Source organism: Strix uralensis, chromosome 5 (assembly GCF_047716275.1).
Source record: "Strix uralensis isolate ZFMK-TIS-50842 chromosome 5, bStrUra1, whole genome shotgun sequence".
NCBI classification, from domain to species: Eukaryota; Metazoa; Chordata; class Aves; order Strigiformes; family Strigidae; genus Strix; species Strix uralensis.
The window spans coordinates 56,290,829-56,301,821 of NC_133976.1; the positions used below are offsets into that span (position 1 = coordinate 56,290,829).

At 38.1% G+C, this 10,993-nt stretch overlaps 1 protein-coding gene across 4 annotated transcripts in view; it reads left to right on the top strand.

The window, feature by feature from the left end:
- Nucleotides 1-10,519, top strand: part of LUC7L2 (LUC7 like 2, pre-mRNA splicing factor) — a 34,948-nt gene extending 24,429 nt beyond the window's left edge. For 3 of the 4 annotated variants that reach the window (XM_074870981.1, XM_074870983.1, XM_074870984.1), the window contains 4 exons: nt 1,699-1,790; nt 2,649-2,678; nt 3,575-3,769; nt 9,579-10,519. In XM_074870981.1, the coding sequence (XP_074727082.1) occupies nt 1,699-1,790; nt 2,649-2,678; nt 3,575-3,769; nt 9,579-9,771 (510 nt within the window). In that variant the 3' untranslated portion in view covers nt 9,772-10,519. The other variant, XM_074870982.1, reaches the window with a different exon arrangement.
- Nucleotides 10,520-10,993: the final 474 nt, after the last annotated feature.

A 10,993-nucleotide genomic window follows, 5' to 3' on the forward strand; every position in this document is an offset into this window, starting at 1 on the left:
ACAGAAATTCTTGGGGATCAAACTGCATGGTGAAAGACTGAAACTCAATTTGTTTATTTTATCTGTATAAAGATTAGGAGGTGACTTTCATCCTATAGGTACCAGCAACTACAGAAGAAATTTTTTTTAAGTAATTTTTGAAGGCTTTTCAGCTTAACTGAAAATAGATGAAATAAATAAGTTCCAAAAACTCAAGGCTGTAGCTATCCAAAGTCAGAATACAAAAATATGTATGTCTTGAAGTCAGGCTAGCTATTAAAATAATTGTTACAGAGAGGTTGCATGTTCTCTGTAGCTTGAAGATTTGAAATCCAGTTGGAATATTATACTCAACAACACTACATTGAAATTGTGTGCTGAAAGAAAGACTTACTATAATTTTATTCTAGACTTCTGATACTCAAGAGAATGGATTGGGACACTGATGACATTTATGATCCCAATATACAGATTATGGAGTTCAAGGCTCAATTAAACATTTAACTGTAGAAATCACTAAAGACAATAGCTAAATGGTTTGACCTAAAAGCAAAAAAATGCTGCTTCTGAGTTTGAGTAAATTGACTTCGTTTATATTTCATAATATTCCAGCTGTCTTGCATGGATATTGTGACTTACCCTTTGGAAAGCCCAACTCCTTCCATTGACTATATTGGCAATTTAGGCTCCTAAATATAGCTGCTGTAACTTAGATGCCTTGAATAGATCATGTGTGCTTCCTCTCATCCCTCCATGAAATCATGCAGAGAGTCACTTGAACAAGAAACCTTGCTTGTAGTTAAACTACTGATATTGTACAAGGAAGTGTAGATATAATTTGATGTAAAGGGTTGAAATAACTGATCATTTACACCATTTGGAAAAAAATGCATGGATAATTATTTCGCATTCCCAAAGCATCAATAAAATAATCTTTTGAAGTACTTCGCTAACAAAAAAAGAAAACAATAACTATCCCCTCCTTCCTCAGAGCTCTTCTCAGAGATTTAATCAAGATGCTGCTGGGGCAATTCCACATCTCAGAAGAAGGTCTTTACAAAGAATTGAATTTCTTGCATCATGTCCAGAAGGTGGCGAGACTTGGGTTTGGCCAGATCTCCAGTTGTGAGTTCCACATCTGAGGGCCCTCTACTGAGCGTGCCTTGTCCCCAGTAGTAGTGAGTTCAACCTGGGGGCTATCAGCTGAAGCATCCTCTCTAATTATACATCTTATGTTCACAACACAGAAAGAGGTAGTCTCAAAACTAGGTTTCAGCCCCACCAAGTCCTTTAAGACTAAGGATTTCTGTATGTCACAGCGTAGCTGAAGGAGTTAATAAAACAATTAACCCTCCCAGTTCTGATTCCTTTCTACCTTTCCCCAGTGACCAAAATATGATAGGACTGACATGGAAACTCTCACGTTAAAGGTGTGACTTGTTGTTCTGAATTCCCCTTCATGGAAAACTTAATATAACTCAACATATTTCAGGTCTTCATGTAACACCCATCTATTTGCTGCAGCTCTTCTGCAATAACTTCTGTTTCTTGGAGAAAAAAAAAATATACACTGAGGAAGAGAGAGGGAATAATATACACAAGGGAAAGGGAATATACATGAGGGAAAGAACTGAATATTAACTGCCTAGATTATTTTTGTAGCACCTTCATCTGAGAAATTTGAAATGTGACTTAATGAATATATTTCTTTGCTTTCAGAGGATTGTGGCTGATAAACAGGAGAAACGAAACCAGGAACGTCTGAAACGTAGAGAGGAGAGGGAAAGAGAAGAAAGGGAGAAACTAAGGAGGTAGGGATCTATTTTAATTGCATATATGTAATTAGCTATTTATGTTTAGTGGGAAGACTATGATGTAGATCATAAACATTTCTAAAGCTGCAGAATCACAATAGTCTGCATTCCTTGGAAACTTAAAAGGGTTGAGAGTGAATTTCATGACTAACTCTTAAAACCTGAATTGTTTTCATAGAAAGTCTTTTCAAAAACTACAGATAGAAGTGTGTCTACGTATTTGAACAAATGGCCTTTAAATGAGAATTTTCAGGTGTGTACCTTGTTTTGAGATCTGACAGATGTGAGCTTACGCACATGTGAGTTTCTAACATCTACAGATATTTTCTTCATAGATGTTAGAAATTTTCCTTATTGGAAGCAGTTGAATGTCTGACTGAGGAAAGTGGCCTGTTCTTCTATGAAATAGTTGCTTCCAGGCCTCATGGGGCAGCTAGAGTGGAATGGAATCTGAACTGCAGTTCTCTTAACATGTCAGCTTCAAAGGTTAACAGTGTAAACTTGAAATCTGTTGCAGTCTGATAATACGTGCCTGACGAGAAATAAGGGAGCACTGACTTGAACTGTGAGCTTTTTCTGGGAGAGGGGTGGGAATAAAAAAGCAGATTAGGTATTCTTTTGGGTTTGTAGGGTTGTGGGCTCAAAAATAAATAAAAATGGCAGACACAAAACAGTTGTCAGAGGGGTGTGTTTCCTGGTAAATGTTACAAAGATGTTAGCATCAAATAAAAGGCCTTAAAATAATTGCTAGTAAAATAAGAAATACAACAATAGGTTTATTGTTGCTAAATTGTACTTTATTTGATAGTAAGATTCTGTAAGAAAAATTGACTTACTGTTTTCTATTTATTTCAGGTCCAGATCCCACAGCAAGCATACCAAAAGGTATATAAATCTGCAGACAAGGAATACCATCAGTGAAGCCAGTCTTTCACAAGCTGGAACATTTTAAGTTTGTGTAGTACTATTAGTTTAAGATGTCCATCTTTACAGACTAAGCATTCTGTTACATAGTCATCTCTCTGTGTGTTTATGCAGTATATATCACCATGCTACTGAGTTTATACATATACATCTGTTTTGTGGCTACTACAATGCAACTTTTTGTCCCAAACAACATTAGAACACAGAGAATTTCTTTTTTCAAAACAGAACCTTGTGGCTAATACCTTCTGGTGAAAACCCATGTTCTTAAAATCCTGAGCACCAGGTTAACTCATCAATAGTACACGTTTTCTTCCTAATCTACACAGTTGAAGGTCAGCAGTGAGGTATTACTGCAAAGTGATTTAAAAAAAAAAAAATCATTAATTTGTATGGTGTTTAGAACCTTCCAGACTAGTTTTCTTGTAGTAGCTATGGAGAAAGATATAGTTCTGTTTTCTCAGAACATCATAATACATAGGTTCTGGCAGATGATCCCTATCACTGTGTCATGAAGTTCCACAACTTTGCCTGATAAAGACAAGATCTTAAAATTTTAAAAAGTACACTTTTTCCATATTTTTAATTTCTTTCAGAAGCCTGATTGGCTAGGCTGTAACTGTACGTACAGTCATGCATTAACTGTAAAATTGTCTGCATTAGTCAGAGGAGTTTGTAGGGTTTCTAATGTTGCTTTCCTCTCTCTGTTTGCCTGTGATAGGACAATGCAGTAGCTCTGAACACTGCAGACCATTCTCTATACAGATTTGCTTATGCATAAAGAGCATAATATTCACAGTACGCTGACAGAGTAGCTAGATGAATGCAGTGTCTGGTTAAGTTCTTTCGGTTCCCAGATCTAGGTCCCGAGATCGCCGCAGACATCGGTCTCGCTCGGCCTCCCGGGAACGAAAGAGAAGAACTCGCTCCAAATCCCGTGAGAAACGCCATCGTCACAGGTCTCGCTCTAACAGCCGCAGCAGGAGTCGCAGCCATCATAGAAGCAGGCATAGTTCCAGGGAGAGAAGCCGAGAACGCAGCTCCAAAAAGAGGTAGATGTTGGCCTAGAAATAAATGGCTTTTCCTAGATGCATAATGGGTATTTTCATGCTAAATAAAGTTTACATTTACCAGTTGGTAATTTAAACACATACTGAGACTGTCTGATTTCAGTTACACCTTTTGCGTATTTATGATTTGACATACTGTAGTGGTTATTTTTTTAAATAAAAATAATAGGGTTAGGTATTATTTCTTTTTTGGATGAGTGATAGAAGGGATTTGTATCAAGTTGATAAAGTGAAACACTTGATCTCAGTTTGAACCCAGCGATATCAGCAATCATCTTACTGTCATATATTTGTTTTTTCCCTTGGGGTCTTGTTCCCAGCACTGGAGCCCATCTGTGGTGTACTGCACCAGATAAAAACAAGTTTAGATATGCCTGAAAATAAACTTGTTGCATTGCATCTGAAGATGTTGCTTTGCACAGAAAGTGGCTCAACCTTTCATTGAAGGATTACTGCAGAGAGCAGTCGGGGCTGTTGCTTTTGAATGACTCGGTTGCTGTTTGCTCCTGAGGATTTGCTGGCTTATTTTAGATGTGAGGTAAGCGAAGTGAAGAGTGTTAGAATTGCACAACGAGAGTCTGGTAGGGAGGTCTGCTCATAACCAGGATTCCTTTCATGTATAGGTCAGCCACTGTGGCATAGATTTGAGTGTGGTGCAGTGGATGAGGTGCTCAGTCTTAAAACTGACAGACTGTTGGCTTGCAAGAAAAGATCTGGTTTTGAAGTGGCCGCACATGCAGAGTTTATAATCCAAATGATTGTAGGAGTTAAATCACCAAGGACAGAGAAATATGAGTTGAATGTGTTCAAGTATCTCATGGGCTCTTTGCCCTGAAAATAATCTTTTTTTCTTCCTGAAGTAGGTAGGTGACTGTAGTCCCATTGTGCACTGTAAGAGAGCATGGAAGACAGGGTTGGTCCAAGTCTTCTGTTTCCTCCTTTTTGTTACAGATGGATAAAACTTAAATGTCCAGCGCTCTACTTGATATAATCAGTAGTGTCTGGTATTTAAAATCATTTGGGGTGTTCTTTAGTGTCCTAAAGTCAGCATTTTGAACTCAGCATGACGTTTGCATCTTGACTGTAGCCTGTCATCACAGTTACCCTGAAGACCCTGCCTCTTCAAGGCATTCACAATGGCAGAGAAGCAAATCTTCAAATCTGTAGTTTTTCAGTCTTAAAATAGACATTTTCCTTTGAATCAACACATCTGTTTACTTGGATGAACTAATGTTTTTAGAGCATATGCTCAAATTGTCTTTAATTCTTCAACTTTGAAGTCCAGCCTTGCAAGACTCAACTTCAGTCCTTCAGAGAAAACTATACTGATTGATTGTTCCAGGATTCTTATCGTAGTTGTTCAAACTCTCCAATACGGTATGCACAATGCAAATGATGCATTGTCTTATGTATGTTGGCAGTGAAATATGTAAGAGCAAGGAAATGGTGTGGACCACTGGTGCTATCCATATAACAGTAAACCTGTCAGTCTCAGCTGCCAAAGGTGAATTGGAAAAGCACAAGGTGATTTGAAGATGAAGCCAGTGTCCTTTTGCAAGATGATATCAAAGGATAAACCCTTGAAGCCTTGTTCAGTGTGAATGAATTAAAAAACAGAATGTATTTCAGGGCACAAGATTTCAACCTTACAATATTCAGTACTGGAAATACTTCTGATGTCGGTTCCTGCCCTGAAGGAATAAGACACGCCTATGTTGGAAGAATCCTTGGTACAAATTGGGGTTTGCATTACTGTTAACTTGAGGGGAAAAAATTGCTGTGCCATCATGAGCAGCTCATACCTCTTATTTCTGAGGTCAATCAAAATTTTTACTCTTGAAAACACAATATATATACTTTAAGAGACTGAAGAATCCTTAGAGCTATGATCTTGCTGCACTGGGACCCAGATAGCTATTGAACTTGCAGCGAGGCTGGATACCTCCATTTTAAAAATGCCCTTCTAGCATTACAGCTGCTTTTCACATGAATGTGCGAGAAGTCTTTGTTGAATACCGTACCACAGTTGATGCCAGAATCCAAAATAAACCTGAACTTGCAGGCTCATATATATTATACTTCCTTGACTCCAAAGAACTCTTCTTCTAGTCCAGGGAAGTACTCATTGCCAAATCCTATTTTTTAATTATTGGGGGGGGGATTTCTTAAAATACTGATATGAAGTACTTTCATTCAATCCTGTCTTCCTTAAGCTCAAAACATTCGGTTGTCCAAGGAATTCTGGCTAAGAATACTCTGGAAAATAAAAGATACACTCCAACAGGTTAACTTCTTCGGGAAGGAGTCATAGCCTTTTGGTTTTGAATAACTAAATAAATTCAGATCTGGGGAACACGGTGCTTTTGCCAAACTCTTGCAGAAAGCAGAGTGTGACAGCAGAAGCAACAGTAAGACAGCTGAAAGCTGCAGCAGTGGCAGCCCATGGTGACACTAATTCTAGGGCCTTAAGAGAAGTGTGGAGTTGTGGTTGCTGTGTGGGAAGAGTTGCATCATTTTATGTTTACCTAAAGCCTTCAGTGTGATTTTTGGACTTTGTTAAAGTCCCATAAAATACATTTATTGTAGGCTGCTGAATCCTGCTGTAAAAGCTATTTATGTGTCTGGGTTTTTTCAGTTTTGATTACATCCATTATAGCTTCAACATGTAAGCATACTAGACAATTAGACTCCGTAGTGGAGAAACTCTTGATGCGCTTCTGGAAGTCATTTTCCCATTTTGTTCTGTCTAACAGCATTATCACAGGCAAACATGTGCTGAGTATTATCATTTGCGGCAAACCATGCAGTTCCATCTGTTTTTCCTGTCCACCCTTCTTCAGAAAGCATTTTCCAAAGAGCCTGTCACATAAAATGCAAAGCTGCCACCTCTTAGATATTTCATACTGAAAGGGATGTTTATTGTGTGCTATATCTGAGGAAGTCCTGCAAATACATAAATTTATCTTGACAAACCATTTTCTTTACTCTGTCATCATTCACCCTATGAACAGGTGGATAGGTTTAAATCTCTTAATGACTGGGATCTCACTTCAAACTTATCAATATAAGGAGCAGAAGACCTCCACGCTCTGTGGGCACAACTGAATGTATACAAAGTATCTGTCAATGGTAGCAGTGTGTCTAAGATAATAGGAACCTGTCTGGTAATAATAGCGGTGTGCCTAAGGTAATAGGAACCCTAGGTCTACCCAGGCTTATCAAGAGTAGGTCTAAATAAAGTCCTACTTTTCCTTGCTGTTAGCTGTTGTTCCAAATAACTAATATTGTTCTAGATAACTAAAATGAATCATCTTTCATCTCATTCAAAACAATATGTAATTTGTGCTTCTCAGTTTGCAATGAGAAAGTCAATATTCGCAGTTAGATGTTGAGATGCATACTCAATGATGAGATCAATCATGATAGCAGACCTAAATGTGGGTAAATTAAGAGATGGTTGTGTCAGTATTCCTGAGCCCACTTACAAGAATTCATGTGACAAGGGCTAATGTACTCCCGTACAGACACTGTATGGACAAATAGAGTACCTGAAGTCGTAGGATGGGGCCTCGCTTCACCTGGCTTTAGATGACTAGGTCAGCTGTAAATCTCGTGAGTCTCATTGCAGACTCCTCTGACATAATTTTGTGTCTATTTTAAGATGAGACAAATCATGCCTTAAAGTGTCTATTTCTTCTGCTGACTGTTAAGGAAATCTGGCTGATCAGCTTCAGTGTCTACACAGCAGACGTTTAAAGCCTGGGTGAGATAGATCCCACTCTTAGCATTTAGATTTTTTTTGTTGTTTTTTAAATATCCTTCAGATCCTGCTTGACAACAGAATATTCTAGCCCTATGCTAATTCTCTGCTGTGGTAGAGAAGTACAGACTTCACTACTTTTTTTTTTAATTTATTTCCTTTTGAGGAGAAAGCTGTACAGGGAGCACAGGCCCATTTAGTCAAAGCTTCTACTCCTTGGAAGGTTTGAAACTGTAGCTACATCTTTCCTTGCTTTCCTAGATCTCGCTGGCTCCTCTGGGATTTTACCAGACTGCCAAGGCTGCCCTATAATTTCTGTCCAAGGCTATTTATGTTTTGGTTTTTTTCTCAGACCCAATGCAGGCGTCCACTGATACTGTCTTGGAACCAGTATCACATATAACATGATTCATAGTTGGTGAATGTGACAGTGTGGATGCTGCCCGATTATGTGGTGAAGGGGTCAGTTTCTGCTGAAGATCCACTCAATCAGTTAGGAAGTAATGCTTTCCAAGCATTCTAGGTAATATAAGTCTAGTAGATGTTCTGATTCTGCCCTTGAGAAAGGCAGGAAGGGTATTTTTAATTCTGAATCTCCTGGTAGTAATACTGCTTCCTAAAGCAACTGCATAAACTTTCACATCACTATGCTGTGATTCATTAAGGCCAGTCTTCCTTCTTGTCAGCTGATTAGAGACTCACTTGTAGAGAGATGGGATGGCTCCTCCAAAAATGTGTTGAATTAGAAGCCAGAGCTGTGGATGGCATCACATCCTATCTGTCTGCCTGTTCTAGGATTAGTTACTAGATTTAGCCTGAGTCAACCAGTTTGTAAGCAGTGTTACTTCTGCAGGGGACTTGCATCACGAAATACTTGTGAAACAGCTGTCTGTATTAACGCCAGTATTAACTTCTTATTTGGCATGTAGCTCCTCTTCTTATTTGACATGTAGTTTGTGAAATCTCACTGTTTGAATCTCAGTGTTTGAAAATACTAAGTCTTGCAAAACACTACATTGTAGGGAAAGTAGTATTTCCAGCTGAGGAACTAAAATGAAAGGTCACTTCAAGGTAAGCTTATAAAAGGAAATCAGTGCAGGAGCGTTTTGCAGACTTTAGTTTTGAAGCAATGAAGGTAACTGTGTAAATGGAGACAGTACAGTCTCACTGTCCAGTACACCAGATCTTTTGACTAAGAAATTACTGGCTAGCTTTATAGCATGCTGTTAGATTTTTTTGGTGAAAGTATGTATTAAAATATTTTACAATCGCAGTACATCTTAAAATGTGATGTTTCTCACCAACAAGCTTATGTGTACTCTGTGAGGGAATATGGAGGAGTATGTCTAATGCAGTTTTTTTCCAGTACAGGTAGCTCATCTAATTTAAAACTACATGGATTGTTTAACAGGACATCTCTTTTCTGGCTCCATTGTAAAGGTTTTGGAAATGCCTGTCATCGGAGTAAAATAACTAAAAACACCACCACCTCTACACTGCAAAAATCACAGAAGGGATAATTCTTCTAAAAAAACCTAATTGTAGCACAGATTCCAGATTTGTTTTATATTTGTCATGTAATAGTCTCATTCCAGAATTATGTAAGTTAATGTCCCCCTGCTTTTAATCAAATTCCCATTTTTAAATGTTTTTTACATTTGTGATTTATATGAGATAAGCTAGACATTCTTCTCAAGCTAGAGACTACAGACTAGAAATTTCAGTTAAACTTCTGTTAATGCAAGCTTGAGGGCAGAGGTTGAAAATAAGAGATTTAGTGAAGCACATTGGCCTTAATCTGGGGTTTGTAATAAATATAGATTAAATTCTGTTTCTAACAATATTTGTCTTTTGAAATTGGAAGTAGGAAAGGGAGAAGAGTAGAATGGTTTCTGATGTCTTCTCATACACTTCTATTTATATAAATCTAAAGTTGGGTTGGTAAAAGAAGAAAAACATAAAATCAAAATGCTGTTTGATAACTACAGATTTATGACTAACTTGAATTCTCAAATTTACTGCACTTTTCAGATCCTCAAAAGAAAGATCTTCCAGAGACAAAGAACGTTCAAGAGATCGTGATAGAACATCACGTGATAAAGATAGAAGCTCAAGAGAGAGGTCCCCACGAGATTTCAAAGACAAGAAACGCTCTTACGAAAGTGCTAATGGCCGATCGGAAGACCCGAGGAGCTCAGAAGAGCGTGAAGCAGGGGAGATATAACTGGCTGTATATTCACCTGATCTCTAGCTTCCTATGGAGTTGCATACTATGGTTTAGTTTACAGTTGTTCAAAGGGACACCAGTGAGCAGTTCCAGACACTGATCCAACTAGGGTAGATGTACAGTATATAAAAGTGGTTATAACCAAGTCAGAATTAAACCCCCTGAATTAATGATGCCTAAAGCTGGGTCCTGGACTTCCACCAAGTTGTAAAACTTTTCTGAAAGATTTCTCTTTATTCAGGACAACAGTTTTATGTACCAAGATGCAGATCTCAATGTTTTTAATCTCCTTTCCAATACAAGTTAGTGAACAAATTATATTGTACTACTTGCCTTGGGTGCTTTTGAACCTTTATAAATTCTCCAATTCTGCTCCAGTCAAAACAGCAGCGTTGAAAGGTTGTATTTTGGGGGATTTTTTTTGTTTGCTTTTTTTGTAAGAGGGTGGGTGGATGGATATTAACTTTTACTCTAAGGTTATGTTCCCAGTGATTATTTTTTTGTTGTTGTTTGGGAACCTAGGAGTTGATTACAGTGGGAGCATTTAGACAGGAATGTGTGCTGGAGAAAGCTGAAATGTCTTTTTACAGTGCCTATTTAGACTTGGAAACTGAACAGCTGTTGCATTACATCTTTTTTATTTCTACTTAAATTTTGAAATCAAAGCCAGTCCCATATCTGTACCATTTGATTGGTATGTGTTCAATATATTTGTTTTTTTCCATAAAGACTCTTTCTGCTTTTTCTTGTGGGGTACATCCTTAATTGTATGATAAACAAACAAAACCAGCAACAACAAACAAAAATTAAGAACAAAAAATAAAAAAAAAATAAAAAAGAAAACCACATTGTCCAATAACTTAACAAGGATATACTGGCGTCTCAAGGTGGTTAGTTAGCAGTTCAGTCATTTAAAAACTAACATTTAGTTATGAGCTCTAGGAGCAGCAGTCCTTCTGATTACAATCCTGACCATCCTAAGATCTTTAAAGGCAAAAATGTGTGGAATCATAATGATCGTGGCCCAGCCACTAACTTCTCTGCCTTTACATAGAATTATAGAATAGTTCAAGTTAGAAGGATCATCTAGATGCAACCCCCCTGCCATGGGCAGGGACACCTTCCACTAGACCAGCTTACTCAAAGCCCCGTCCAACCTGGCCTTGAACACTTCCAGGGAGGGGGCATCCACAGCCTCTCTGGGTAACCTGTTCCAGTG